The 27,545-nt window shown below is 44.0% G+C and overlaps 1 protein-coding gene across 1 annotated transcript in view; it reads right to left on the minus strand.

The window, feature by feature from the left end:
• Nucleotides 1–26,131, minus strand: part of hip1 (huntingtin interacting protein 1) — a 35,867-nt gene extending 9,736 nt beyond the window's left edge. The window contains 15 exon segments of the mRNA XM_042063174.1: nt 646–802; nt 804–830; nt 1,281–1,353; nt 1,937–2,028; nt 2,920–3,063; nt 3,297–3,372; nt 3,657–3,714; nt 5,244–5,384; nt 6,606–6,667; nt 6,919–6,995; nt 7,216–7,296; nt 9,339–9,395; nt 9,644–9,786; nt 10,244–10,307; nt 25,698–26,131. Coding sequence (XP_041919108.1) covers nt 646–802; nt 804–830; nt 1,281–1,353; nt 1,937–2,028; nt 2,920–3,063; nt 3,297–3,372; nt 3,657–3,714; nt 5,244–5,384; nt 6,606–6,667; nt 6,919–6,995; nt 7,216–7,296; nt 9,339–9,395; nt 9,644–9,786; nt 10,244–10,307; nt 25,698–25,817 — 1,372 coding nt within the window. The 5' untranslated portion in view covers nt 25,818–26,131.
• Nucleotides 26,132–27,545: the final 1,414 nt, after the last annotated feature.

The following is a 27,545-nucleotide window of genomic DNA, read 5'->3' on the forward strand; positions in this document are numbered from 1 at the left end:
ACCACACCCACGCCTACCACGGGCCACTAATATTACACTACAGCAGTTTGTGTGTGTGTGTGTGTGTGTGTGTGTGTGTGTGTGTGTGTGTGTGTGTGTGTGTGGGTGGAAGGGAGTTTTTCACGGTTTGAAACACAATTACCTTTATCCATGTCTGAGGGATAGTGGGGGGTGGAGCGGTAAAGGACAGGAGAACAGAAAGTCAAGGGAGGTACACAAAAGGAAAAGGGGAAAAAAACGGGAACAGTGCGGAGTTGACAATGAAAGATGGACACCACGGACTATACACCACGAAAGGCTATTTCAGCCAGTGCATTTATTTCCTATAGAGCGTTTGGAAACGGCATCTTCTGTTATATTCTGCTCCTTTCATGTTCACTCCGACACTAAACATCTTGTTTATGCCCAATAGTGTAACTCTTTATTCAACTTCGTCACACGCATAAATCCTTCAACAGGTGCAACATCCAACCGGGTCCATGTAAACAGGTGCGCTAAAACAATGCAAGTGATGGTCAATGTTGGATGAAAATGTTTGCGCTGGCTGAAAAGCATTCCAGGAAGTGTGTGGCATATGGGCAACTGAAGAGTGTCAGGGAAAGAGAGGGGGCGATGTGTGTGTGTGTGGGGGGGGGGGGTTCTCACTTTCGATCTCCGTCAGGCTGCGCTGCTCCTTCTCTGTGTCCTCCTTGACGCGGCGCAGGTCGTCCAGCTCGGCCCGCAGGAACTCACTCTCACCCAGCGCCTGCTGCTTCAGGTGGCTCTGCTCCGCCAGCTCGGCCTCCAGCTCGCTCACGCGCCCCGCGCAGCGCCTGGCACAGGCGCCCGCTCTGTGGAGAGGAGGGCAAGAGAGGCGTGCGTGAGAGAGGCGTCACTTTACCAGTCACACAGAGAGCACAACAGAGGGCTTCTAATAAGTGATGTGCACACCATAGGTGGAAGACCGACAGCGATACAATAGGACAGAGGATGAAGAATTTGGAAGGAGGGAAAAGAAAAAGAGAACAAAACCATGAACAAATGAAGGGAAAGGAAAGAAAGAAAGAAAGAAAGAAAGAAAGAAAGAAATGTAGAAAGAAAGAAAGAAAGAAAGAAAGAAAGAAAGAAATGAAGAAGGTACTCAGAGAGAGAGGGCCAGTGTCAAAGTTTATAGCCATCTTAGATCATCTTGAAATATGCTGCGTCACCATCAGCCATGACCATGACAGAACTAATCCCTCCCCCTAATGGGCTGATAACCCCCCACACTCTGCACCTGCTCCCCACTCAGAGCTGCTCACCTCCAGCCTGAAGGTCTCCAGCTCCTCCTTCAGGGCCTGGATCTCTGCTGTCAGCTGCTCAATCAGACGGTCTCTGCACGCACACACACACACACACACACACACACACACACACACACACACGTCAGAACAGGTGGGCTCATTATGATGTGTGAAAGAATATTTCTCCAGACAGAACAGCAACAATTTCTGTCATATAATTAACTGCATTAAATGCCCTTGTTAAGTGGCTTTCAGACCACATAAGATACTAAAATAAGACATTTGTGACTGTAATGTAATTAAATGACAATGGCCCAGTGGGAAAGTATGGTATAATCATTATGTGAAATACTGGTGTGGAGTGGCACATTTCCATGCCTAGCTATATAATGCGTATTAATATCCATAGTCAAGTGAAACAGCTCATATGTGCCCGACAGCCAGACAGTCAGACAGAAACAACTCATCATGAGGGAACAGCGGTTGAGCCACATCAGTTTTACAACTTCTTAGGATGCCGATGTGTTTATGGCAGGCTACTCAAACACCCTAACGTTCAACAGTATTTTATTGCTGAAGTATGGATGTTGAATCACTTTATTTTAGCATTTCATGCATGGTGGCTATAGTTTGGGTTACTGATGATGAGGGCCCGAGCTTGAAGGGTCACTTACTTATCGTCTTTACGCATGCCGTTCTGACTGTTGAAGTTAAAGGGGTCTGTGGCCGCTCCGAAGAGATCATCAAATCTGGTCTCCACTGCAGCCTGAAAAACACAGGGTGCAGTTAGAGCAACACCACCAATAACGCACTCACTCGATAACCTCCATCACTAGAGTCAGAGATGGGTCCTGATCCGTAACTGCAACCCAGCATGAGCGCACATTTCTACAAGTTTATAATCATGGACAAACTCTAGAACGTTGAACCCAGCATGAGCGCACATTTCTACAAGTTTATAATCATGGACAGACTCTAGAACGTTGAACCCAGCATGAGCGCACATTTCTACAAGTTTATAATCATGGACAGACTCTAGAACGTTGAACCCAGCATGAGCACACATTTCTACAAGTTTATAATCATGGACAGACTCTAGAACGTTGAACCCAGCATGAGTGCACATTTCTACCAGTTTGTAATCATGGACAGAACATAGAGCATAGAGGGCATAACTGTTGGTGTTTTCACTCCAGCTCTTGTAACCAGGGTGTCTACAAGTGTAAACAAGCTGGGTAACATCACTTCTGTTGACGTTTAAATAAAACTGAAAGCTAGCTCGCTACTTCCTCCCCCTCCCTCCCTTGCATATTGAAACTCTCCTAAACGCGCATCTCGTCGTGATTTGCTGGCACAGTTTGTTATGTTTTTATGGGCAAGGTTTGCCCAAGTTGTTTTGTGGCTGTTTTTGGAGCCTGGGTTGTCCACAGAGATCGTGTTTTTTACAGTGTATTCAGGACACGGGCAGCTACCGGTGAGATGACGTTTGCTGTAAGTGACAAAAAATGTTTTAGCCTAAAAAACGTATGACATCGCTTAGAGCACCTAAAGTTAAAACTAAAGTTAAATGTAACTTTTTAAGGCCTTATTTTTAGGAGCCGCAGCCACCCTGTGTAACACATAATTAAGAGCTGCCTAGTAACGGGGCGGTCAGTACCGGCTGTGCAGGGATGTCCATGTCCACCAGGTCTTCAGTCTCCACCACATGCTCACTCTCAGGGGAAGACGACTCCACCGGGATCACCACCACTGGGCTGATGTGCTCTGACAGGGCCGATGCCCGCAGGAAGTTAGGAGGATTCTGGGTAAAGAGTCAATATGCGAAGCTTCATTAGTTACCTGCCAGAGGTCACAGGAGAGTGTCCAAATTCATTAAGAGTTTAATGTTGAAACAAGTTAGTCTGGTGTTCGACACACACACACACACACACACACACACACACACACACACACACACACACACACAGAAGTGTGGTGTTGAGTAGAAACAGCACACACACAGACATGTGGCGTAGAAACAGAGGACTCCCTCACCTCTGGAAGCTGTGGGATCTGGATGAGTCTCTTAAAGTACTGCAGGTTACTGGAGCGGTAAAACAGACTCTTCAACCTGAGAGACAGAATCTGAGAATGAGTTGGCGAGTCGGCAAACAGAGAGCACGTTGTGTGTGTGTGTGAGCGCAGTGCTGTGATCCATTATAGATGACTGAGAGGCATGCAATAAGGTGTACGTCTCCTGACATCAGCTGCACCACGGATGGACAGACAGAGAGAGAGAGGGAGCTGACCAATCTCAGTCTGCTTTCTCTGCACCCCCCCCCCCCACCCCCCCCCCCCCCCCGTCCCCGTCCTCGGAGCCCATTTGGTACAGCCGTGACCCCTCCGTGAACTCACTTCTTAAACTGCTCCTGGAAGCGGTCCCTGTGCCCCTGCAGTGTCTCTGCTGGCAAGCCTGGACATGAACAGAGAAGTGTGCATTAATGATGCTATAGGCTGTGTGTGTGTGTGTGTGTGTGTGTGTGTGTATTTGTGGGTGAAGTGGAGTGATAATCTCCATTTCTCTGCCAACAGTCTGTCAAGAATGTGCGAAGATGTCGCCAACTGCCTGCATGCTGGTTTCCCTACTCTACAAAATGTTTGCAACTTGCAGAATTGCACTGCTCACATTTGCATCTTATGCCCCGAAGATGAGACGTTCTATTTTCTGATTGGCTGGCAGGTATCCCGATATTTCTGTATAATATAACAGGACCCCTATGAAGTAGATCAGCTGAAACAGTTTAATCACTGTTCAATATATATGGTAAGCAAACTATTATTTCTGTCTTTATTATGTCTTATTATCCGTGCCTTAAGAAATTAGTATTACAAACTAAACCAAATCTATTCCTTTGAGGGTTATATAAGTATGCTGTAATACGTGTCCAGCAACCAGGGAGTAAAGATGATGATGGCCTTCGATTTGTCCCATTATATAAAAGCCTGGCAGAGGTAACGCCACTCCACAGGTTCTTTGTCTCCATCTCATCTGGAACACGGACCACGAACGAGACGTCTCAGAGGCCATTAGATACTACACAGTTCTCTGGAACCCTAGATTTTGATTGGTTGCTCGAGATCAAAGTTTGATGTTCAGTTGGTTTTTCTTGATAAGTGAACGGTGAAATCACATCACCATACCAGCCAGTGTTTGTTAAATAGACTATGCTGAAGCAAGAAATCCAACATTAGAACTGTAACAACCTAGTCATATTGTATTAGTAATGATCCTGACTTAATATAATATATGTGAAAATATTATTTTGTTTTCATAAGCAGCTGTGCAATAAGTAAGGGATAACGGCCGCCGAGGTGTCCTGTTATACGGAATTAATGGACGAGGACGAGTTGCCTCCGCCCAAGTCCATTAATTCCGTATAACTGGACACACCTCGAAGGCTGTTATCCCACTTATCACCCGGTTGCCACTGTAAACACAGTAAACACGCGGTTCTGTTTAAAAAGAAGCTCACTAGTTCAGCTTGTTGTACAACTTTAGCATGGACAGTTAGCTTGTTTACAGTTGATTCCATTGTTGGGAAGCCTGCAACCAAAGGATTCTAGAGCGCTGCAACCGTCGTCCTACTATGGTTGTTATAGTTACCATTCATAAACATTGATATGGAACGGTGTCCTGTTATTCAGAATTAAAGGCCACCCGCCAGCCAATCAGAAAAGAGTATTTCTTCTCTCCGGGTGATAAGAGTGATGATAAACAGTCTGACAGTTATCATTTGATTATTAGGTTATTACATCTGGCCACATAAATCCTAATCACACACTGTTGGCGTCGATTCTGTGATGTTCACCAGCTGGCTGTACTCCATCAGTGTGTGTGTGTGTGTGTGTGTGTGTGTGTGTGTGTGTGTGTGTGTGTGTGTGTGTGTGTGTGTGTGTGTGTGTGTGAGGGAGGTGCAGCGTGTGAACAGCAGGGGGACTCACAGGAGTGGAGCTTGAAGAGGAGCTTGACGGTGTAGTCGTAGAGGTGGCTGGAGTCCAGGATCACCTGGATCAACGGAGCAAGTCGACACTGACCTGCCGCAGTCACCGAGACGGAGCGGGACATGTCCAGTGAGCTGAAGACTGTGTGTGCGCACACGTGTACACACACACACACACACACACACACACACACACACACGCGCACGCACACACACACACGCACAATAAATAATCAAGCTCAGTTACTATAGTGATAGACAAGTTTCCATTTTGCTCAACACATAGGACAACAAGAACAGCTCATGCGTAGATAACTGCCCGTACAAAAATGGCCACTCAAACCAAAACCGACGACAGGACAGGCCTCATCACCACTCTGAGAAAACACACGGCACTCCCACATGGCCACACACAGAGGAGGCACTAAATCTGGACACAAAGCGAGTCAACCCAGGTGACATGATCCCCCTAATCTCATTAGGCCTGGATCAGTCTGGTCTAAGGAGTGAGAGGGGAGAGATCTTCAACTGGGTGAGTGCAGCGGGCATGGGCCACTGACCTCCCTCACCACAGCCATCTGACCAGAGAGCCCTATTGACATTCAATGCTCGGCACATCAGCATTACCAAGCAGGAATCTGAGGCCGGCGCTAAATCGGAGATGCTAATTTAACGACGTTGACCTTGACACAGTTTGATGATGCATGTTGGAACTGCTCCACACTGCTGCCTTTGCCTCAACATCGCAGCACCAGACCCTGCTGCTGACAGCAGCTGATTGCGCTGCTAATCTGGGCCTGATCTGGGACTGTGCTGCATGTAGGTGAGGTGTACTGCACCATATTTGGTACTTTTACGTAACCTGCTTCTGCATATCTCTGCAGATCTCCTGTGCACCCCTATCCTCTCCGCCACGCTCTGTTCGCTAGCCCATTTATCTGATTCTATAGATCCTCTCTGCTGCTCTCCTTTAAATATTCCTGGCCATGCTTTACTCCCTTACTTTCACTCGTGTACTCTCACTTTCCCCCACCCCCAGCTCTCTCTCTCTCTCTCTCTCTCTCTCTCTCTCTGATGCAAAGTCCTGGGAGACCTTGCCCTCCCTCCACAGAGGTGTGGTTTCCTTTGCCACGGAGCAGTGATTCGGGCAGCCAAAAACACATTCATATTCAGCCTGCAGCCTGGGGAGTAGGCACACACCCTTACATATGCAAACCTACACACAGACACAAACACACACACAGCTTGTGTGGCTTGTGCTACATAAGGGCATTTAAGCGGAACACATTGATTCTAGTTTAAGATTTTTTTTTGCACTCAGGTTAACATGTCATCCATCAGCAGCTATGTCCTTGATGATTACCTGCCAGGAAGAGGTTCAGCTCACACTCCAGATAGTCAAACATCTCAACAGTCATCTGGAAACTGCCATGGAAACAAACAATAAAAACTATGAGCAAAGAGACCACACACACACACACACGCACACGCACACGCACACACACACACACACACACACACACACACACACGCAATAAATCATGCTGCCAATTCTTATCAGTGTCATATACTTAAATTGGTCCACGATTGGATATTTGATATTGGCTATTTCATTTCGTCAGCCTAAGACGATTTCCCTGTGTTCACTCCAGGAAGCAACCACGGAGAGCACTCACAAATTGTTGACGTCGTTTTCTCCCACCTCGTCGAGCTGTCTGTTTGACATCTGAAGGTTGCCAGGGAAACGGGGGTTCTGACAGAGATGATAAATTTGCATCAGGTTGGAGATTCGTGAGGTGCACGGGAATGAGACGACTGACACACTTTTTCCCACAGAGATGGATGGAGGGAGAGAAGAGAGATAGACAGCTGGGGTGGAGGGTGAGACTGATTACAGAGGTGAGGAGGGAGGGGGGCAGACAGACAGACAGACAGACAGACACATACACAAACACACACATTCGTCCACTCACTTTGATGTGGAACTCCATTTTGGTGATGAGCAGTTTGAGGTAGATGCTGCACAGCTTTCCATAACCTTCACTCAAATGCCCCTGTGGAAATGGAGAACGAAAGGGGACAGGGAGAGAGAGAGAGAGAGAGAGAGAGAGAGAGAGAGAGAGGGGAAAGAAAATGAGAGAAGATCAAAGGGAGGTGGCAGCCTTCAAACTGCTCAGGGGAAAGCAGATGCTGAGATAGCCAAGCAAGTTGGCAGAAGGGGATCATTAAGCACTAGAACCCCACTGCACTTGGCACATAATGTGTGAGGATGTGTGTGTGTGTGTGTGTGTGTGTGTGTGTGTGTGTGTGTGTTTTGTGTCTGTACTGTTGCAGCCTGGAAGCTAAAGCTCTTCATGAGCCAAATTCTTCCGTCTGAGATTTTCACTCGGAGACATAGCATTTCGGCTCCCTCCTGCTGTCTACGGAAAGCAAGCAGGGCCAAATAGGGCTAAAGGCAGTCCAGACCCAAGGTGAGCAAAATAAAACAAGGAATTCACAGTGTGTGCTTCTCTTCAACAGACTCAGTGTTTATAAACTCTTTTAAACTCTGTTATTAGAAACTCTTATAAACTCTGTTATTAGAAACTCTGTGTAACGAACATACCGACCCAAATGGATAACACCATCATACCACAAGGTGTTCAAAAACAAGATAACTTCACTGAAACTCATGGTCACAATAGCTCGCAAAAGAACAGGAGATAAGGCCTGAAGGTGGCAGGAAGTCAAGACTAGGAACATACCAAACAATTCATGACCGAGTGGTCACACCAATAATTCTCTCATATATTTGAACGACATAGCTTAGTGGTTCTGTTCTAACAAATAGTCCTTTATCTGTTACAGTGGCCTATGCTTCATATAGGAAAATACTAGACCTGGATGAAGAGTGCGTCATATATTCCATGAGCACACTGCATAAATTTGGTACACGTATATGATGGATGCGTTTCCACTGGGGGCAATTTATTAAACATCAGCTAATTATAGATCTATGCGTTTCAGCTCAATGAGCGCAGTGAGAACCGAAAGTGTCAACAGTTCATCTGCTGCCCACTTCCTCTTCCTGTAGCCCTACTGCTGATGGTGATGTCACAAAAGGAAGGGCAGGGTCCTGGTAACAGGATGCAATTTCTCCTGAGTTCAGGCCTTTACTAGCCTATCAGCACAGAGTGGGGATATGACTGTGACAGCAACCGTTGCAAAAAGCCACCGGTCAGCAAAGTTCCATCTATTCAATCCTTCCTGTTAGCTCATACAAGGTTGCCAACTCTCTTAAATACAACCAGGCCACAACGCACACTCCACTGCAAGTCAAAAAAAATGAACAACACTTTTGCAAACAGCAACCAAAAGAGTATTCTCGACAACAAAAGTAAACAAAGTCGATAACTGCAATAGGAGCCAGCAAGCACACAATCAATAATTTCAAGTTCCTCTCACTACAACATCCGACTGATAGAAAAACTGTCCCTGAGCTGCAGGCTGCACCCATTTGATTGATGCCTTAATCGTCCCAGCCATGATTACTTGACTTGAACAGGCCATCAGCCAAGCTGAACAGCCTCCGAAAAGACATGTGTTATGAGTCATGCAGCGCCACACACGGTGACAGCCAGGTTAGGAAAAAAGTTCAGGGTAACTCAGCCTAACTGCGCATTGTCAAACCACAACGTCGTCACACACACTTCTGAAGCCCTCACACCAGCTGTCAGTCAACTGTCCCAGGCCTCCACGCATAGAGAGGGGGCAGTGCGTAAATGGAGGGGAGCCTGCAGACAGACAGGCTGACACAGGCACAGGCCTGGCTGGATGACAGGACACCTTTGAGGGCTCACAGGATTCATCTTAATGCAGCCCTCATTGCGAGTAAACCCAGATTTAGTCAGTGGCACTTTGCAATGTCACACATTAAGGTGGCCTGAGGTATGGTAACTGGTTAACCAGTGACTAATGTGAATGATGAGCTGGTTTCGCTGGGAATTGTGTGAGTGTGTGTGTGTGTGTGTGTGTGTGTGTGTGTGTGTGTGTTGCTGGTTCGTCAGCCTGCTACGTGTGACCCACAAGAGCAGCAGAAAGATTTCCTGTTCCTTACCCACATTCTGCTCATGTCAGTAAGGTCCGCCTTGTTCCTCATGCTGTCCTTTATGACCTGCCAGGAGCAGAGAGCAAACATAGACAGTTTTTTTTTTATTCAGTTATTTATTTTTTATCTCTCCTTTATTTTACCAGGTGAGGCCAATTAAGAACATAAATCTATCTTTCAAAGAAATCATGGAACAGTAAATATACAATACAGTTAGAAAACAAAACAGACCAATCTACCACCTTCATCTTTTTACAGTGACCAATCACCTGGTGGGCCAGGTGTAAGGAGCAGGCCGTTAGGGGGATACTCACGTTGGGGTGGCCGTCCCTCAGCAGCTTGTGGAAGACGTGGCAGAATTTCCAGCAGAGCACGGCGTTGCTGGACAGGGGCAGCCGGTTGACGGCAGCCCAGAAGGTGTGAGCGCCCTTCTCATGGTGGGTCCCCAAGATGCATGGTGAGGAGGCGGTAGTCAAGGAGAGACCACACAGGAGGGAGAGAAGCTAACCTTCAGAGAAGCTAACCTTCAGATAAGCTAAACTGCAGGTCTGAGGCAACCTCGACTGTGTACACTACTGAGTGCAGTATAGCCGACTGATATTGTCCCTCGTAAATCAGTTTAGAGACAAGCTGACAAGCTGTAAACCAGATCAACATAAGAAAAAAAGAAAGAGACTAGTGGCGTCTGGTTTGTCTTAAGTGTGTGATGCACTGAAGGCGCTGTGCCCTCGTCAGACAAAAGAGCTCCTGTTAAACGCCGTCGCACCAGCATGCTTCAGCTAACGAGTTCAATTCAGCCCTCCTTCACATGGAAACTAAAACACTCTCAGCACTGTCTGTACCCAACACACACACACAGACACACACAAAACACACACACAGACAGAAAGAACGAATGTGTAAAAAAAGGATATTCCTGGCATGTTTCTCTTTGACGGCGACCTCTTGTGTGTTGATGGCCTTGTTGATGCTTACTGCCTGCATGTTTAAACAGAGAGGAAATTGCCATTATAAAATTCAGAAACAGTAAATATAGACAAGAACCCAAATATACAAATAGGAACTTGGTTACTGTTTTAAGGAAACAGGGAAAAAAAAGTATTTCTAAAGACAACTTCACATTTATATGACACTTCCTTAAAGGTGCAGTCAGGGATTTTACGTGATTTCAAGCCCATAACATTTTGTTACATTCAGCAATCATCTCCTCACAACCGCTAGCTGATTACACTGTAAAAAAGCCTGGTCTCTATGGGTAACCCAGGCTCCAAAAACTGGAAAAAAAACAAAGTGGGGGCAGCCTATCCCCAAACAAAAATGAAACCCTTCGTGGAATTTCTCTGGGAGAGGTCTCTTAACCTTGGTTAAAATATAATGTAAGTTTTTTTGCACAAAAGCATCTGCTATTAAATGTAAATATAAATATAAACAGAAACAGAAACAAACACGACTTGCACAATCCCTAACTGCAACTTTAATGCTTAAGGTCACTTCTTCACAAAACAGAGAGCTAGATCGCTACTCCCTCCCCCTCTCGCCCGTGCAATTGAAACTCTCCCAAACATGCATCTCGTCGGTGATTTGCTGGAACAATTTGTTGTGTTTTATGGGCAAGGTTGGCCCAAGTTGTTTTGTGGCCGTTTTTGGGGCCTAGGCTGTCCATGGAGACCGCGTTTTTTACAGTGTATTCGGTGCACAGGCAGCAAGCGAATGGTGAGGTGATGTTAGCTGTATGCAACAAAAAATGTTTTAGCTTAGAAACCGCGTAATATCACTTATCTAGCACCTTTAAGCATAAACATAAGGCAGTTAGCCTTTCATACACCTTTAATTACCATTTTTAGTACATGAAACATTTTGCATGAGGAAAAGACAACCAATTCCAATCATTTAATCCCAAGTAAAGTAACTAAGAAACTCATTATAAATGTTTTATATGCCCCCTCCCCTAATGCATGTATATGCACCCTTACACATGAACACACAAGCACACTCCCGTGGCTGAACAAACAGAGCCACATACCAGCCCTATCAGCCATCTGTTGCTACCACAAAAACACTGTTTCAATCCGCTGATAGATCAGGTGCCATAGAGAGAGGTGCCAGACAGTCTTCCCAGGAAACCTTTGCACAGGGTCACAGCTACCTCCACCATCCCCTTGCCCGTTCATATTAAAGTGAGATGTAATATTGCAGTAAGGCATTATTATTTTTCGAGGCATGGTGGCTAATTCAGAGTCCCAACCAGTTACTGCACATCTCAAGGTTATTCAAAATTTTTGAAAAGCTCTAAAAAAAATCTCTTGAATTCAGTTAATATTCTCAACAAAATAATAAAAAAAAAAAACCACACACACAGACTGGGCTATTTCCTTTGATGCTGACTCATAGCAGGTCTTGCATATTTCCTGATACCACCCGACCACAGAAAGTCAAACTTCCCGTAAAAGAAAGCAAAATCATTGTGTCGGATACAGTAAAGGCAGCTTCAATGGCCCGACTGCAAATGACTCGGTGATGCTGACTGGCCCCTCGCTCCTCACTCTCCCCACGGCAACACTGGGCCTGGGGCCCGTGGCACACGCGCAGCTCAAAGGTGACAAGGAGAGGCTTTGTGTCTACATGATGGATTTGAGGGATAAGTGTCTCATTAAGTCACAGCTGTGCGCTCAAAGGGAAGCGAGGAAGATCTAGCGTCCGGGCCTGCAAGGCTTGAGTGAGCGAGTGGCTTTTAAACTAACCGACTAACTGTAGGCAGAGCTGCATTAGAGTGGAGCTTCTAAGAATCCAGTAAATTCCTCATCTTCAAAGTTCTTAGCACTGGATCGACAGTTCTCAGGATTTGCCATCAATCAACAAAGAATAAAAGAAGAAAAACAACAGTATTGAATTTCACCAATGTAACCTGTGTGGATACTACTTGGTGGGCAAATTCTTGTGGCTAGAAAATATTCTACCGGGAAAACGGATAGCAAATGGGTTATCTTCCAAGTACTCGCACGAATGAGGAAAAAGGAGAGAGACTACTGGACCATCACCAGCCCCAGTGCAAGTGGTTCCCACACAAGCATGGCCTAATTTGTCCACACTGAGACTTTGTCATCTGTGTGAATGAGAGAGCCAGCTGCCCCGGCTTCTTGGCATCCGCAGGAGCGGCTCGCTGGCACCCACGCCCCAACTATCTCCCTGACCAGTGCGGACCGTCCTTGAAGCGAAACTATGAGCTTCCTCATTAGGCCCGGAGCTATTCAAAAATGAGGGGGGAAACACATCAAGACATCCGTGAGAAAAAAGGAGAGAGAGAGAGAGACCATGTGACAAGAGCAGCGAAGGAAAAGCAGACTCTTTGCTGTGTTATTTATACCAAAGCCCAAACTGCTCTGTGTCTGTGGGCTCATGGAATGAATCCCTCTGAGTCCAGCTTGTGTTTGCTGGGCTCCCAGCCCCCTGTGTCGCCTGCATACCAAGTAGCCTCCATGTCCGTGTGTTCGCTCCAAGCGGCCCTGTCTGTCCCTGCGCCGGAGAGCGACAGACGCCGTGTGAATCAACATTGTCACCGCACAGCACTGACCGCCAAACAAGGCCCCTGTTCTTGGCCCGTCTTTCAAGTGATACGAGGCGATTGCTTTATAAATGATTCAGCAGCCATTCATGGTTCAGCTGTTCTTTATTCCCTTGAGAAAGTAATTGTGAAATTAACTTTGAAAGTGTTATGGGAACATGAAAGGCAAAGTTAGTTTACTTAAGCCCTTTCTGTTACCCCCATACTGGTAATGGGTCATAACCATTTAATGACCATAATGACGACAACAGCATAGGGCCTTCTTTGATAACTCTGTTCAGCAATGGGTTTAGAGCCACAAACCAGAGCGAAAGACTGTCTTGAAGCATCTGTGGATAAAAAGGCCCCGTCGCAATTTAGTTGCCAAAGTAGTAGAAAGACAAATTGGACGAAGGAAAATCAATTAAACAAATGTCACCGGGAAGCAGTGGAACTGTTCTCACGGAGTCCAACAGCAGCTGTCCTCGGGTGACCCACAGGGCCTGAAGAGGAGGCCGGCGGGGAGGCAGGGAGGCGAGAGGCAGTAGGAGAAAATGGCCTCGCCCGCTGTAGGTCAGGGCCCATTATCATAAACCATCTCTGGCTGGGAGCTCTCTCCCTCCAGCGAGAGAGAGACAGAGAGACAAGAGAAGCCTGATCACATAACAGATAAGCACTCCTGAGACACTTTTGAACATGAGACCAGGCCTGTTTGAGTGCTGCCCTAATACATCAGAGCCGGCCCTCCTTAAAAAAAGGAGGCTCGGAAAGTTTGCTCAGTACACATACTGGGACATCAGTGCTGATATTAATATAGGTGAATCCTCCGAGACCTACTTGCAGTGATATTTAAAAGACATTAGTAGCTTATTGCTAGGAATCCAGATTCCTCTCTTCTCTATATAGAAACTCAGAGCATGTCGGCCAGCTAATTTTAGGTTAGGGAGAGAGCGTATCCTGGAGTGATTGTGTGTAGGAGTGCTGTGAGATTCCATGGAAATCAGTCAGACTAGGCAGTCTTGCCCAGTTCGAGTGAGTCGACAACACAGCCAATTGCTGAAGCTAGGCCTGAAACTGAGGCAGAGGGGAAAGTTCTTGGTTGTGTGTAGACCCATATGTGGTATGGCAGAGAAGAGGAAGTGAGACATGGGAGTGGACCATGAAGTCACTCAGATTGAGGGAAATGAGACACTTCGTCCCCATCCAAAGTGATGTAATGCCACCTCTTTAGCTGCCTTGCATGGCCAAGTCTACGTCTGTCTGTGTGTGCTGTGCTGACGTGTTGGACAGAAGACAGAGCCAGTGGGACTGGAGCCTGCTCCTGGGTGCTGGCCGGTGGGGGATGAAAGGAGGGGAGAGAGAGAGATGAGGGTGGTGGTGGTGGTGGTGGGGGGACATCTTAAGCTGGCTTCCTGTCTTGGCATAGCCCGTTCCTGCCCATTTCCTGTTGGACGAAAAATGCCTGGCACTGCCCCCATCACTTTTGAACACTTTTTCACAAACATGGCCAACCCAAACAACAGCCCAGACTCAAACTAGTGCCCTCTGAAGGACTCCCTTTCCCAGAAGGTCTCTTTGATTGCCCTATAAGGTCAATCAATGCCACCGTGACACACAAGCAATAAGCATGGCACATTCTAAGACAGTCTGGCCTGTACAGGTCCATGAACGAGCCAGATTAAAAACCCTGTTAGTACTTGTAAAACACCTACATGTTTCCTTGCGATTCTCGCAATCCAACTACACTAGTGTGTTACATTTATATACACACCTCCATTTACAAGGGTGCGCCCTGGCCCGAGGCCTTCACTAATAGCCACATAAACACTGATGCTTTCTTTCCGCTCCTCTTACAACTCTTAAAGCCCAGTTCGGGCCATGCTTCCCCCCCCCCCCACCTTCCACTCCACCCATTTCTTTAAAGGTCACCTCTCTATAATGCAGCCACTGTGCAGCCACTCTCCCCCTATTTAAAGACCATTCTGTTCTTTTACTCGCCTCTGACTCAAACATCCGCTCTCATGGAACATTCACTCCACACCTCCTTACGACACCGACCGCCAGGGCACAGAATAGAACGGAAAGACAAAATGGGCAACCTACGCTGGACAGGTCGCCTAGCCTCGACTGATCTCACACAACACACACAGTGTCACACACTGCAAACGATGCGAGCAACTGTTATCCAGCTGCTTCATTCACACATCAGGGCTAGCAGTTACCTCAGTGCAATTGACAACTGAAAGGACATCTAGCAGATAAAGAGAAACAAAACCAATGTCATAAAACGGAGATATAGGTTTAGGGGACAGCCCACTGAACCAAAACAATATAATGACAATATAATGAAATCATGGTGCCTCAAGGAAGGTTTATAGTCAGGCTTACTATAAAGAGGCCTTTCTTATGAGACAATCATCTTTGTTTAATGAGGAACTTCTTGAAAAGAAGCTGCCAAGTTATAAAAAATACCTAGAAAGACAACAATACGGCTGGAAAAGCAGCATGTAACACAATCATGATACGATCCTGTGGAGCAGCACAACACAGTACCAAAAGTGAAATAAACCTCTACACCACTACACATTTCATAAACCATTACAGCATTGCACAAAAACAGGGTTTCAATCCAAATATTCTTTAAAACATACTGAATTATACACTTTAAAGTATTTCAGAACTGCTCAAAAGCTGGGTATCTATCCAAATATTGCGCTAAAACATTCTGAATAGAGTACCAAAGAGTGTGACGTCATGACGTCATGGTTTCGGTACTCTATTGTATGTGCTGCACAATAATAACTCAGTAATAACTTGCTTTTCAAAAAGAAAAATCATAAATGTATTGACTGAACAGTAAAGGATTGTGCAGTTGAGGTAGAATCGGTCAGTGAGTAGTACAGGAAGGATCGAGAAATATTTCTATCTCTAGGCTCCTTCTGAATAATTCCTGGGTCTCACACACCTGGGAAGACCCATTTTAATGTGTGGCCTGGAAGCATGCTTCGCAACAATGGAATCAACTGTAAACAAGCTAACTGTCCATGTTATCGCTTATCACCCGGTTGCCACTATAGGCAATAGTCATGCACGCAAAAGAGTATTTCTTCTCTCCGGGTGATAAGTATAGCTTAATGGATGTGTTTGACATCATAAGAAGTCTGTAGGTGCACCCTTCATAGCTAACAGCATCCAAGTCGAGTAAATAGAGAATCTGACCACAGGACATCAGATTCTCAATCTCAAAGTGTAATAGGATAAACCATACATGTCCTGTAATAATATCCTAACTACACTCTGAGAATTACTATAATAACATTCTAAGTGCACCAAGGAAACAGCAGGGTTTTCTTCTGCCAGCACTGGCCTAGTGTGCACCTGCCTCCACGCCAACTATAGCCGTTTTGATCCAGAGACAGACAAGATAACCTAAGAGGAAGGGGGTGTAAAGCCTCAGGCCAGGTCTTCAGAAGACTCACTGCTGTAGTGAGTGAATTGTATTCTCCCCAGGATCTAACAAACTTGCTTAACAGCTGGTCTAGGCATATCCTTTCTCTCACTACATTCAGAAAGAAACACCAAGAATCCAAGTATAAAAGTGTGTATCAGATGTAGCAACTGCTGCAAAAATCCAAGTCATGGAAGAGAGGAAGGCATGCTATTCGGCCTTGATACCAATGAAAACAAGGCTGACCTACGAGAAATATTTCATGCAGTGGCATTCTTAAATCAACAAAGACCTCCAAATAACAAATAACAAACATTAGTTTTTGTGTAATTTGGAGAAACTGCAGCCAAGAGTGTTATACAACTCCCATTATCATCTAATCAAATGTTTCAAACACTAACATTTCCACAGCTTAACAGTTCAACATCAGTCTAGTTTAGAACAATCAAGTCCCCGTTATAATTATAGTCTAGCCTACAGCAGTCTAGCCTTCATCAGGATCACATCTGACGAACTCCCCGAACATCAGTTACAACTGTTATTGTTGGTTAAGCAATGTTTCACACCTTTTCTACGTAGCCCTATACGTTTTTCATTGATAAGCTTCAACTTCCACTTCAAGAAAGTAACAGAACATAAATTGAGAAAACACAAGCTTATTGTATAGGTTTCAATATAGGCTAAGTGCGAACACCCTACTACAGTTTCAGAGGATGCGCGATGCTCACAACGTGGAAAGCACAATGAAAATACGTTTAACACTAGCTTGCTAATTTCCCAGCAACAATGTAACTCTCAGTCTATACACATTCCACTAAATCTGGAGCTCAACATTTCACGCTGGCAACAGTTACATTATGACCACTACAGATGTTGTAGCCAAACCTGCAGCCGATCCAGAAGCTACAGAGAAATAGAAGGAATCCTGGAAGCATGTACCCTGCTATCGTACCCCTCTCCAAAAACACTTTGCTCCCCAACCCCCAAAACAGGCATGTCTGTTGCACCGTTTCGTTCTAAAAGCTTCTTTTTTGAACACATATTGAGAGAGCCAGTGATTCACAAACACCACCTTTTTCCCTACCATTTTACTGAGATCCATAGTTTAGTAATCCGACAGGAAGACGACTTCAGCTAAGACGAATGGAGCCGCTGGCCTCTTCAACAGGAATTAAAAACAAGGAAAAGAAAAGGCAAGATCCGCCAAGGGAGGGAGAGGGAGGTGGAGTGGTCCGTTAGCTCAACATGTGTCCCGATTTGGTATCGAATAGTCTCCTATTCCTTCCTTCCGTGGGCGCTCGGCTTCCCCTTGTTCTCACCGCCATAAAGACTTGATTAGCGGTAGACCATCACATCATCTGACTGGCTAGACGCGGAAAAGATCTGTCTAGTAGAGATTCTCCGGTCTAAAAAGACGACTGCAGTCTTCTCTGTGATCGGTGTGATCACAATTGTTTTCGTGGTTTCCTTATTCAAAAGAAAATAGTCTAACTTGTATGCATCAGTGATGGCAAAATAGAGCCACTGGCATGATGCGGAGATGACAAAATTGCCTCTCACGGGCCCCTTCTCAAGGAATGAAAAAATAGCGGTAAGAGAATTCAAGACTGTCCCGACATCATTAGCAAACACATCGGCCAGTCTCATTCACACGTATTGCTGGGGCGACGTCCAAAGCATCTGCAGCATAACATAACTTCAGAACCACCTTGTCGTGATTGGCTGACTTCATAAAAACATCTCACTGACACTGACCTAAGCTATATAGAGAGGATGAAAGGCGCTTGCGCAAGATTGTAATCTGTACTAGTTGCTTAATCTTTCAAGAAGTAACTTTCGGTGGTTTTTGCATCACAATTTTTTATAAATTTGACCGAGAGGAATCCTGCTTTATTTTCCTTCATGTTTTTTCTTCATTAAAGGCTTAGGCTAATATGATGGGTTGTATCCCAATCAGCTGGTAACAAATAAAAAATGAAAACATTAACATAGACCTACATCCTTTTTCCATGTAAGGACACACATGAATAGGCTATCCGCTCTGCGCAAAGTAATAGCGTTATGAAAAACAGTCATGATAGTGTGTTTAGCTAAACGGTGCCCTCTACTGGTTTGTTTTCACTGGTCATTAATTTCCTCCTGTAATCTAAACGGCCTGACGGAATTCCACATGCATATTTAATTTCAGAGGTTGGCTATGCCTCTGTAAATAAATGACTGTGAAGACTCAACAATGTGAAAGAATCAGGTAGTATATCAGAGTGATGTTAATTGCTCAATTCACTAAAGCTCCACACTGGCTGTGTCAACAATTTTCTTTAAAGCATATCCAAGGCCTACTGTTAATCCAGACAACTCCACATCTGTCTGTGTCATTATGATATTTACAACACACCTATTAAACCGAGTTTAACCATGACGTGAACAGAAAAAAATATACAGTGGGTTTCATTGATCACAAAGGGCGTCTTTCCAAACAATGCATACTGTCTGAGTACTGACAGAGTCGCTTCACTTCCTGGTACGACGTGCGCACAGTGGGACAGCATCATAGACGCATGGGTCTCGCACACACTCACACACACACACTGTTCGGACATGCAGTTCAGCAATGGCCTAGCAGCCAGAGACCAAATAGCCGTACACACACGTTGAATGTCTGCTACACTTTGTCACAATACAAGTTCATCAACCTGACATTTTCTGCCAACGCTGAGGTCAAAGTACAGATTATGGCCTTGGGCACACAACATAGAAATTTGTTTACAAGAGGTCTTTTAAATATGTGTTAACCACTGAGATCACCATCATTGGAGTCTGGTGACATGTCATTTGCCTGGAAACAAGGAAAAAAAACAGCTTCTGAAACAATGTGGCCAAATTAGTCTTCTTATGGTGTTACTGTATCTGCTACTTAAACCTAGAAACTGACTGGTATGCCAAACCACATTGCCCTTCACTGACTAGCAAAACATATGACTACTACATGAGATCATCTCAGTTTAGGGATTCCAGACTACAGTCACTGGAAGAACTGGACTGAACAGCACGCTCTGTGTCAGTAACAAAAAAAGTAAAAAAAAAATATAAAACGGAGTAAAAATGTCCTCAGAGTGCTTTGGCCAAACAATCAGTTGTGTATTAAGCATGTCTTACTACCAGAGTCCACTGCAAAAGGTAAAAAAAATGTAATGTTAAGCTTTAAGAATCAGCTCTATACACGATATGCAGTAAACAGCTAAAATAAGACGGAAATAAAGGAAACCAAAAATGTTTTTATATCCATCCAACCAACAGGCACACTGGACTTATTATAGCAAGACTGGGGTTTTCGAATGATGAGCAGGCAAAGATCTCAGTTGGGTGGTGTCACCCACAACTCCGTAAATTAAAGTGCAGTATGTGTTTTGGCCCATCCCCCTTGGCCACACACTCTTCCGTTTCCTAACATTGTTTACAACGTTAAAGTCCCTTAAGTACATGACCATAACTGAAACAATGGCTAAACACAGTGCACCTTCACAACCATGTATTTGCTGTTGTTTGCATGCAATCCTGCATCGCTTATCCATGGTTGTTCTATAGTGCCCAACCAGACTTGGAAATCAAAGCACTGAAAATTGAAGCATTGACATGATGGGCAGAAGTGGTACCCAGACTAGTGGGCCCGGTCCACGGTGCCATTAGCAGCCTAATGGAGGTTCCCATCAATACCAGTGACCTGGGCATGGCTGTGAGTTAACACCCCACTCACCCTGGCATGATATTTTTAATCCAAGGCCAGACTGGGGGCACCATGGGTGAGAGAGGGCTGCTACTCTTTGCCCCGTCAGGCATTTCTATGCCTTCCATCTCTCCATCTCAGTGTGCGTCCCATCTGACCATCTGAAGATTTGATAGAATTATAGCAAAGGGAACAAAGAGAGATTATAGCGGCAGCAAGAACATCACAGAGAGAAGCAGGAGACGGCGGCAGGGAAGGTCAAGAGAGGGAAGTTGCACTAAGACCCTGATTAGACCAAGCGTGTCAAAAGGCACATGGACAGAAAGGGTCAAGGGTGGGTGGACAGAGGGATAGAGGGAGGGAGGAATGAAGGAGAGAGGGAAGAGAGACAGATAAGAGGGGCTGAGAATATGCCATGGACTGCCTTGTTGAGCCCTGTAGTGCCAGAGGGACACAGAACAGGCTCCTCCCCAACATTCCTCTACTGACAGAGCACAAGATCACCAACCGAGCACAGGGAGAAAGATAGCACACAGAGAGAGTGAGGCAGAGAGAGCGAGAGCGAGAGAGAGAGAGAGAGCGAGAGAGAGAGAGAGAGAGAGAGAGAATGTGGTTTTATTTGTTCAATTTTACAGAATTTTGTCTGGGTACCATGATCATGATTATATCGTATGCCTCACTATTCAAGTTAGGAGGACAATATTCCATTGTTAAAAGCTACCTGCATGAATAGTTGTCAGTGGCCTCTAACCAAAAGAGATGGAGCTCTTTGTGTTAGTTCTTCACAGTGTGTGTATATCTTATATTAATGCAAGAATAAGAATGTTTCACACTTTTAGTGTTAGATTTAGTTTGCGCATTCTGTAATTTGCCACTCTTATGGTTGCTTTGCATCACACATTCAAATTACGGGCTTGGATGGGCAGCTCTCAATAAAACACAATGGCATTATAACAACTATCACTTATCACTGGCAAATAAATATTGAATCAATTTTCATAACATAATAATGATACACATGAACTGCTTTTTAGTTCCAGTGTCATATGGTGCTGTCAGGGGCTCCACTGACACAGCTCTGAGGACAGCCAGATTACACCTAATAAAATGCCATAACAAATGAATCCCCTGCAGCCTAATAGGATGCAGTTCGTAGTGCTCAGATTTTACCACATCTATATCTCAAATTCAGCTCATAGGTCTGACAATTATTACCTGCTAATAAGGAGCATGTAGCGTAACACAGTCTAGGGCACACAAAATTATGACTAACAAGGAACCAATAAGGCGGCCCATACAGTTTATTTTGTAGCCTAATGTCCAAAAGCACACATGGCCAAAAATGCTCTGCAAATACAAGATGAATACGGTAAATGACATAACTCGTGGCCCTGAAATACAGTGTTTTATGCTATACCAAAAATAACTGAATTAGTGCCTTCAAATAGGGTCATTCGCAGTTGTGACTGTCATGCCTGCCTATTTCCTAACTTAGAGCAGTCATCATCATATGTGGTTGTGTGTACATTCTTTTATGAGACCATGCATGAAATATGCATACTCAATTCCATAGACTTAGATTTAAGGGTGGATGCTATATCCCATTTGTGCCAGAAAACTACATACTCAGGACACTGTAGCAAAGTCCTTTTAGGCAAGTCCCTCCACTCTGCGGCCATATTGCAACGCTTTTTGGGCACTCATCGGGCATCCTATTTGGCAGAAATGCGCGTGCGCAAGACTTCAGGACACCAATCTTGCTTCAGCGGCGAGTTCAAAACACATGATTGGCACGATGTCTTTACAACACACCATATGATTGGCTCAATGTATTCACCTCACACCACATGATTGGCTCAATGTATTCACATGTCGACGTTTTGCCGAGGAAGGGGCGAGATACAGTATGTGTAGACAACAGCCATATTGCCGTTAGCCCCATGCATTTCTATGGAGGAATTTTTGAGTGCCGTGTCTCCTCATTAGGAAGTCTCTGACTGTAGGCCTATATATTCACTAATTCAAGAAAACTTGTATACATAGGCCTATATGTGTCTCTTGTACATGCATCTTTGTGGTCACATTTGGGGGAAAACCATGAAGGAATCTAGCTATCTAGAACTGGCACTGTCCTGTCTGCTTGGTAGCTATCCGTCCTCCCTTTGCACAACAATAGTCATATGCACTGAAGGATGAAATTAGCAGTACAAAGATTGTGGTCATATGGTATCTGGCTGTGATTTTCCAATTTACTTTCCTCAGGGAAATTCCAATAAGAGCTAATTAAACTCATTTACAATTCCTGCCTCATGCACTAACATTACAATGCAGACACGAGTGTTGGCTACAGGCTGTATGTTTTCTGACTCTGCTCGCCCTGCAACAGGAGCTAGGATAGCTGTCAAAGGCAGAAGAGGTCAGTGATGAATTTAATATGGCCCCTCCAGGTCTGTTGTATTTATCAGTTGTGTGCTCTGGAGAGCTATTACCAAGTGCTCTCCCATTCACAAGTCTCAACTCTCAAACAGCCAGTCAACAAACACTATTCTCATCATAATCTAGCAATCACAGTCCTTGTCCATAAAATAATTGATAGCCTACATCAAGTGTTTATGAATCTGATGAATTATGATTTCCAGATTAGTGGAAGTGTTCAGTTTTGTGCCACTTCAGCCTAGCAAATTCATTCCAGATTCAAAAGCAGAGTCTCAGCACGCACTATATTGCCACAAGTGCTACCATTCTCTTGTCATTACAGAGCATTGATGTGAACACCCTTTCATTTGCAATGCACTACATTTCAAACCACAGAGGAACCATTTTATCCCTGCAATGCATTCCAGGAACGGAACAAGAGGAAAAGCTCTATTAGAGCAGCCGGCAGTATGGCTAAAAAAACAGCATGGAACTCATTTGGCTAGGCCATGTCTCAAACTAAACAAGCAGGTGATAATAAAGTTCAAGAAAGATACTGCACCTTAGACAATGCTTGTAGACCCTAACCTTAACTGTATATGTGTGCATACAACACTACAGAGGTATGTGTATTTTGCACTGTTGCCTACATGTGTATTCTGAGAATCTCAGAAATTAAGTAATGAATTCGGAACAACACAATGCACAGTGACTCTTTCTTTTTAACCTTGTACATTAGTGTGGTGGGTTTGGGGAAATATGGGGTTAAATAAGCGGAAAATGCTAAGTGCTATATCTCCATGTGTGTAAGCATTAACCTGTAATTAAAGAAAGAGAAAAGGAAACGGGTAACTTGTATGATTCTGTGTGAAGTAACAAGGTGCCAGCATTCAGATGCACACCCGTGTTTATCAGAATTATAAATGCAGTCGTGCTAATAGTTTCTACTTTGCTCTGCATGGTCATTCAGTTACCAATCCATTTTGACTGAGTATAATCCAATTTAATGACTCTACTCTTTTCACTTAGTGCTTTTATATCTGCCGAGTGAATCAGCAAAGCATCAGCACATTGTTAAAGCTTTTGGCTTTAATTGCTGTCAGGAAGGTTTCCATAAATACAAGCTCATTTCAAATTATGGTCCACTGCATTCAGTGACTTGGTGAACAAGTGAATGAATATATGCATTTTTCTTACATGCAATATCCTCTCTGTCTGTAAACAATTTGGCAGTTTCAACTAAAACATCTCGAGATACCAATCTTCCTCCAAAACACATGGCCACAGTCATCTCAAATCTATTACGGCACAAAAAAAGGGGGGGGGGAAGAGAAATGTCAAAAGCAGAAAGCTAAATATGTGCCGAGTGCACTGTGGATTCCAGAGTGTCACAGATCTTCCAGCCAGTGTGTGTGACCCAGTGACCAGGCCCGACAGAAGGTTAGTGCGCATGCGTCTCATAACACCAGCCGCTATAATCCATGTCCCTGTCCTAGTTGTGAACGGGGGGGGGGGGGGGGGGGTGTTGAAGGGGGGGGGGGGGGGGGGCTGAAGAGCGTGTTTATGCAATTTTTGGAAGGGAGGTGGGAGGGGGTTGGGATATGTACACCAGTTAAGCAAAATCCACCCCATTACCTCACATGAAATTTACAGCTTGTTTTTATCAGTAAACAGGAAAGAAAAGCCTGAGAAAACAAAGGTGGACGAACTCTGCTAACTGCAGCTAACAACACCACACCAGCAATGCAGTTTGCTGCTGCTTGATTCATGTGACCTACTTTTCAGCGCTCTAGCTCCCCAGCCCAGGGAAGAATGAAGTGGGTGGGTGGGGGGAGGTAAGGGGGAATGCAAGCATGTACAATCACCATACAATTAGCCCTAGACATCACGGCTAAATTCTTTGTGTTGATAACATGAGATCTGCCATTCTCCCACATCTGATGAGGCAACAATAGGCGTTACTGACATGAGTCCTGGCTAAGCCGCCAGGCGCCGCCACCCCACCACTACCACCACCACCATACACACACCCAGACTTTCCCTGATTCTTGAATCTTCAGGACTGGCAGGAACAAGGTTGATTATAGGTCTCCCATCAACAATCTCCTCTAACTCTCACACACTTCCGCTTCTTGTGGAATGCACTTTCCAAAAGCCATGTCCCGAGGTTATAAGCTTTAATGTTATACCTCCCACTACACAAACCATTTGAACTTCTTATATATATATATATAATAATAACGTCTATGAGATCCCCTTCCAAGCCGATTCACTGCAAGATTAAAAAGTGGACTATGCATATTGAATTTGGAATGCTAAATATATATATATATATATATATATATATATATAATAGGCTAGTAAGCAAATCCATATAATAAGGGACAGGCCAAGATCTGACAGCCAGAAGTCTTTGTAATGCTGAATATCTATTATCATCAAAAGATTCCCAGGACCTGGGAAATCTTGAAAGTCATGAAAGTCTGTAACACACTAGGCGTATGAGTCAAAAGGTCAATAATAATAAATAAATACAAATAATAATAAATATATATAATATTTATTTTGGCTTGTCTCAAGGGTGAACTGAGAAAATCCCAAAAGCAGTGTTAACCCATGGCAAGTGGGATGTAGGTCCTCTCAGAAACTACAAACTTGTGAACCCTGAGAAATTACCAATTTTGTGAATAATGAAACATTTCATATAAGCATGAGTCCAGTCAGTCAGCAGTGAGGAACATGGGCTACCCAACGTCTAAAACCCACTTGAGGCCATTGTCATTATATGACATAAAGCCATTGTGAAATTAACTAGTCCACTCAAAACATAACATCATAACTGGACCGTATACAAAATGAATGGATGGATAATGGTAGGCCTAACTTTTACACTAAATCACATTTAATCGGAAATTCGTGTCACCGCGTAAAGTTAGTTAGGCCTAACTGTCTGGCCGTCCATAGTAAACAAAGCATTGTTTCACACCACTGGACTGAACAAAATTACGCAATAAAAGTAACGCTTACTACCTTCGATAATAGTTTCATTTACAGAAACCAAGACTGTAAAACAGGGTTCTAAAAATACCCTGGGTGCGTTTCAGTTGTGTTCTGAGTTCCCAGGGCTGTTTGTAGCCTACCAGAGAGAGAGACAATACTCACCAAGTCTGTTCGTATGTATTCATAGATAAACCAATCTGATCAGCATAGTACAAGAGACAATTGTCGAAATCCACTTACCTGACTGCGCTCAAAGTTTTCCTTCTCAACTTCCAAACTATTCGCACCACCGGTCCGACGACTGAGCACTTTAGGAATTGGGTTCGGTACTTGCTGCATGGAACTCTTTACGCGATCCATTATGTAAGCTACTACTACTACCCCAAATGTGGAAACCGATTAACTATACACAAATAACACAGCATATGCAAATAAATATACACTTTGCCTACACTGGACGTAACCACAAATATCCCATGCCTTCGCCGAAATCAAAGGAGGTCATTTTTTCTGTGCACCGCCCAACTGCTCAACCACCACTGTTCAACACTGCTCATGTCCAAACGCATGAAGTGTATGCATGGGCCTTTGCTCACAATCACTGATCTACAAACTATCTCCTATATGGATACTCCTCAGTCATATGAACTGACAAGCAGCGTCATTGGACAGATGATGCAGATTGACGCTGAAATATGGCAACGCTGTTTGCCCAACAGAGCGTAGTGTGTGGCTCCTCCTTACGCTGCCGATTGACTGAAATTTTGGTTGCGCCCGCCCATTATAGCTGTTCTCGAAACGTGCTGTTGAGGATGAGATGTTTTGTTTGATTTAACAGCCAGATTTAACAGCCAGCTTAAACGTTGTCGAAGGGCCTGTCAGGCATCGACTCTGCAATTAGGCTAATGGTTGTGCAGAAATGATAACCTGTGATATTCAAGCTCCACAGGCAACTTTCTTTTGAGATTCAAATAAAGAAAAACACAGGAACACTTGAAATTCTAAGGCCTAAATGCTGATGGTACTTTTAATGTGGACCTTTAATAATAATAATAATAATAATAATAATAATAATAATAATAATAATAAAACAATACAGTTTAATGTTATTTTAAACCAAAATAACTGTGATTTTTAGTTGTTTTTCTTCTTGTGAGAAAATTATAGGAGTTTGTCATCCTCCAGTATGAACAAAGTTTACATGCACTGCAACCTGGATTTGTGGACTGTGTTAAGACCATAGACAATAATAATAATAATAATGATAATAATAATAATAATAATAATAATAATAATAATAATAATAATAGGCTTTATTTGTATAGCACCTTTCATACACAGAATGCAGCTCAAAGTGCTTTACATTAAAAGCACTTTGAGCTGCATTCTGTGTATGTAACACAATAATAGTCAGTCAGTCAGTCATTATCAATCACTTTCACTTTTCTTCATTGCTGTGGCCGTTTATGATCCAATCAGCAACATATCAGAAATATAGAAAACAACATGTCATAAGACTGGCAGCCTTAACCCTTTAAGTTGTCGCTATGATGCTCGCTTGTATTGCATGCTTTTAGGACACAGTGTCACTCAACTCTCAAGGGGAGGGGTTATGCTAAGGTGGGAACTCGCTCATCACATCATCAATACCCCTTATTAAGGCTCATGCTTTGGACATATTCTAATATGTCTTGTTGAGTGAGTGTCCACAGTAAATGTGTTTTACAATGTCACATAGTCTTTTGAGCCAACTCCCAATTTAGTGAAGAAACGGGCGCTTTATAGACCTAGTAACAATACTATTGTTTTTGTGCAGAAGCACGTCACTAATGATATGATTTATAATAATAATAATATGTAATGATATAATGACCATCAACTGTGATGGCTGTCTTTTGAAGGACTTAACAAAAATATTTGCCATTTTATTTATTCAAAGTAATTGTGCAAAACCCCCATTTTCTTAACTCTGTAATGCATATATTTTTATGTATCCTTATAGTGCCACTGCCCTTCATGGATTCTTTGACATATAAACATATGAAACTGAAGATGTTGAAGTTTAAGTTCTATGTCATCTTTCCACAT

This window comes from Alosa sapidissima, chromosome 15 (assembly GCF_018492685.1).
Source record: "Alosa sapidissima isolate fAloSap1 chromosome 15, fAloSap1.pri, whole genome shotgun sequence".
In the NCBI taxonomy this organism is placed as follows: Eukaryota; Metazoa; Chordata; class Actinopteri; order Clupeiformes; family Clupeidae; genus Alosa; species Alosa sapidissima.